Below are 2500 nucleotides of genomic sequence, written 5' to 3'. Positions count from 1 at the left end.
ATGTTGTGCGTCTTCAGGTAGGCGTTCCTCTCCCCCCCCTCTCCGTCCTCCACGTCGTAGTCCCCGTTCAGATAGTCCAGAGTGGCCTTGGTGATGTGGATACGCCTGCAATGACAAACACACATGAATGTTTAGTCTGACGTGTTTAAAATCTGCAGCGCTGTCGTCAACAGACGAGGTTGGGAGTCACGGACCCGGCCTGGCCCCCGGCCTCCATCTGATTGGCCAGAGATCTGATTGGCCAGAGTGACGTCGTTGGACCAGACGTCGAACTGCCACTTCCTGAGTCCCAGCACGCCGCAGTGCACCCGGCCGCTGTGGATGCCCACTCGCATGTTCACGTTCACCCCGGTCACCTCGCGCACCAGCCTGCAGGAAGAAAGAACACACCAGACATGAAGACGAAGAGCGCGGCTGTGCAAGCTGGAGAGTGTCTTAAATAGTTCAATCATTGTCCTCAAGAAGTCAAGGAAACACGTTTGTTTGATGTTCAAATGTGTGTGTGAAGAATTCCTTTCAGGCTCGTTGTTTTCAGTCATTAAAGATTTTAACCAATAAATACTCGCTTTTGAAAATAGTCGATTTTACATGTTTCTCCTCATCAAACAGTTTCTCTGCACATTTTACAGGAAACTTCGTCCTGAAAACTGTGAAAGTGAAAGTTTAGAAAGCTAATAAACTCATAAACTGCTGCACTGCAACAGGTATTTAAAGAATGCTAGTTAACTATGTTAACATGGTTGTTATTTAGTTCTGAATATTCAAAACAGAGCTTTCCTTGAGTGCAGCATTGCGGTCTTCTGTGACGTATTTACTGCACCATCTGACACGGCGATGGCAGTAAAAGCAGATATATTGTGCAGCTCTGCTGTAGACTCAGATGAAGACAGAGGCAGCCGTGGTGTCTGGCTTTACTGCAACAAGGCTGATAGCAGCTTCTAATGATCGGACCAATGACCTGAGTGGACGAGAACATTCCTCATTGCTGCAGCCGTGCAGTCCTTATGATTAGATTACAGCTAAATATGCAGATAACGCTGAGAATAACTGCTGTGACTGAAGACCACCGCTGAGTTCATCTCTCTGCTTTGGCAAAATGTAAACCAATAAAACAAAATGTGGATTAATACATTCAGATTCCATCAAAACTCTTAAAACTGAAATATATTTAATTCCAGCGGCCCTGCTTGACCTCGGGTGTTGCTGCTTGCAGCTTTCTCGAGAACCGTTCATCCAAACAACTTCACACTGGACTTCCCCCGTCCTCGGGTTCTGATTAACTCACCCGCCAAGTTTCAAGTCGATCGGCTGAATGGTTGTTGAGAAAATCAAAGGACAGTCGTACAGACTTTTAGTTAGTTCGAAAAGTCACTTTAAGGGAAAAGTTAAACTTTTTAGTTTGAAAATGTTTTGGACAGGGCCAGGCTAGCTGTTTCCCCCTGCTTCCAGTCTTTGTGCTAAGCTAAGCTAGCAGGCGGCTAGCTGTGGCTTTATATTTACTGTACAGACATGAGAGCGGTATCAGTCTTCTGGTTTAACTCAGACGTTAACCTCCCTGAATCCAAAGCTTCATGTGTTAAAGCTGCATTCTCTCTAGTGTCCACCAGGGGGCGACTCCTCTGGTTGTATAGAAGTCTATGAGAAAATGACTCTACTTCTCTCTTGATTTATTACCTCAGTAAACATTGTAAACATGAGTTTATGGTCTCAATCTCTAGTTTCAAGTCTTCTTCTATACAGCATGATGTTCATTTAGTACATTATGGTCCATTTAGAGTCAAACAGACCATAAAGCAGGGGATGCTTTAGGGCGGGGCTACACGGTGATTGACAGGTCTCTACCAGAGACGTATATCTCTACGTCACTCCTCCTCAGTCCAGATATGGTCACTTCCACTTCTTATATTCAGTCTATCGTCTACCTCTTTGCAAGAAAAGGAAATATGTGTATTATTTCTACAGACTGATGGATGAACTAACAGAAGCAGATCAGCTGCAACGGCTCAGAAAGTTGAAATGAAATGAAAAAGCATTGAGCAGCAGAGAGCCCCGTCTGCATGTCACATCGTTCACAACCAATCAATGAATCAGCCTCCAGCCTGAAACTCTAACCTAGAGAGGAACAGTGACATCAGCTGGCAGCTTTCTTTGTGTTCATTCACAGCAGCTAATATTAGTGAGTATTTGGACCCTTTAACATCTGATGTTATTTATTACAATTCCCACAGTTTATAAATAATCCCCATGAAACATAAAACTGCATCTGGAAATCATCCATCCAGCGGTTTTCCCACTGACCGACCTGCTACATCACCATTTAACATATTTAGCCTTTATTTTACTGCAGTCTCACGTTAAAGGGGAACACCAACTAAACCAAGAGCTCCAGTGTGGTGTTCCCATGGTCTGGGAAAGTCCTCTCAGTGTTTGTGAGCATGAGCTAGGGGGGGGGGGGGGGCAATAACACAAAAATACAAAATACTGGCAAATATTCTTTATT

The 2500-nt window shown here is 44.4% G+C and overlaps 1 protein-coding gene across 1 annotated transcript in view; it reads right to left on the bottom strand.

Annotated features, from left to right (window-relative positions):
- Positions 1–2500, bottom strand: part of adcy5 (adenylate cyclase 5) — a 65195-nt gene that overhangs the window by 15553 nt on the left and 47142 nt on the right. Inside the window, 3 exon segments of the mRNA XM_076085085.1 lie at positions 1–105; positions 195–244; positions 246–369. The exon segment at positions 1–105 is cut by the window's left edge and continues 37 nt beyond it. Coding sequence (XP_075941200.1) covers positions 1–105; positions 195–244; positions 246–369 — 279 coding nt within the window.

Source organism: Anarhichas minor, unplaced genomic scaffold (assembly GCF_050575085.1).
Source record: "Anarhichas minor isolate MPS153535 unplaced genomic scaffold, ASM5057508v1 ptg000138l, whole genome shotgun sequence".
Lineage (NCBI taxonomy): Eukaryota > Metazoa > Chordata > Actinopteri > Perciformes > Anarhichadidae > Anarhichas > Anarhichas minor.
The sequence above is the reverse complement of the archived record's forward strand: the minus strand, read 5'-3'. Positions and strand labels throughout refer to the sequence as shown.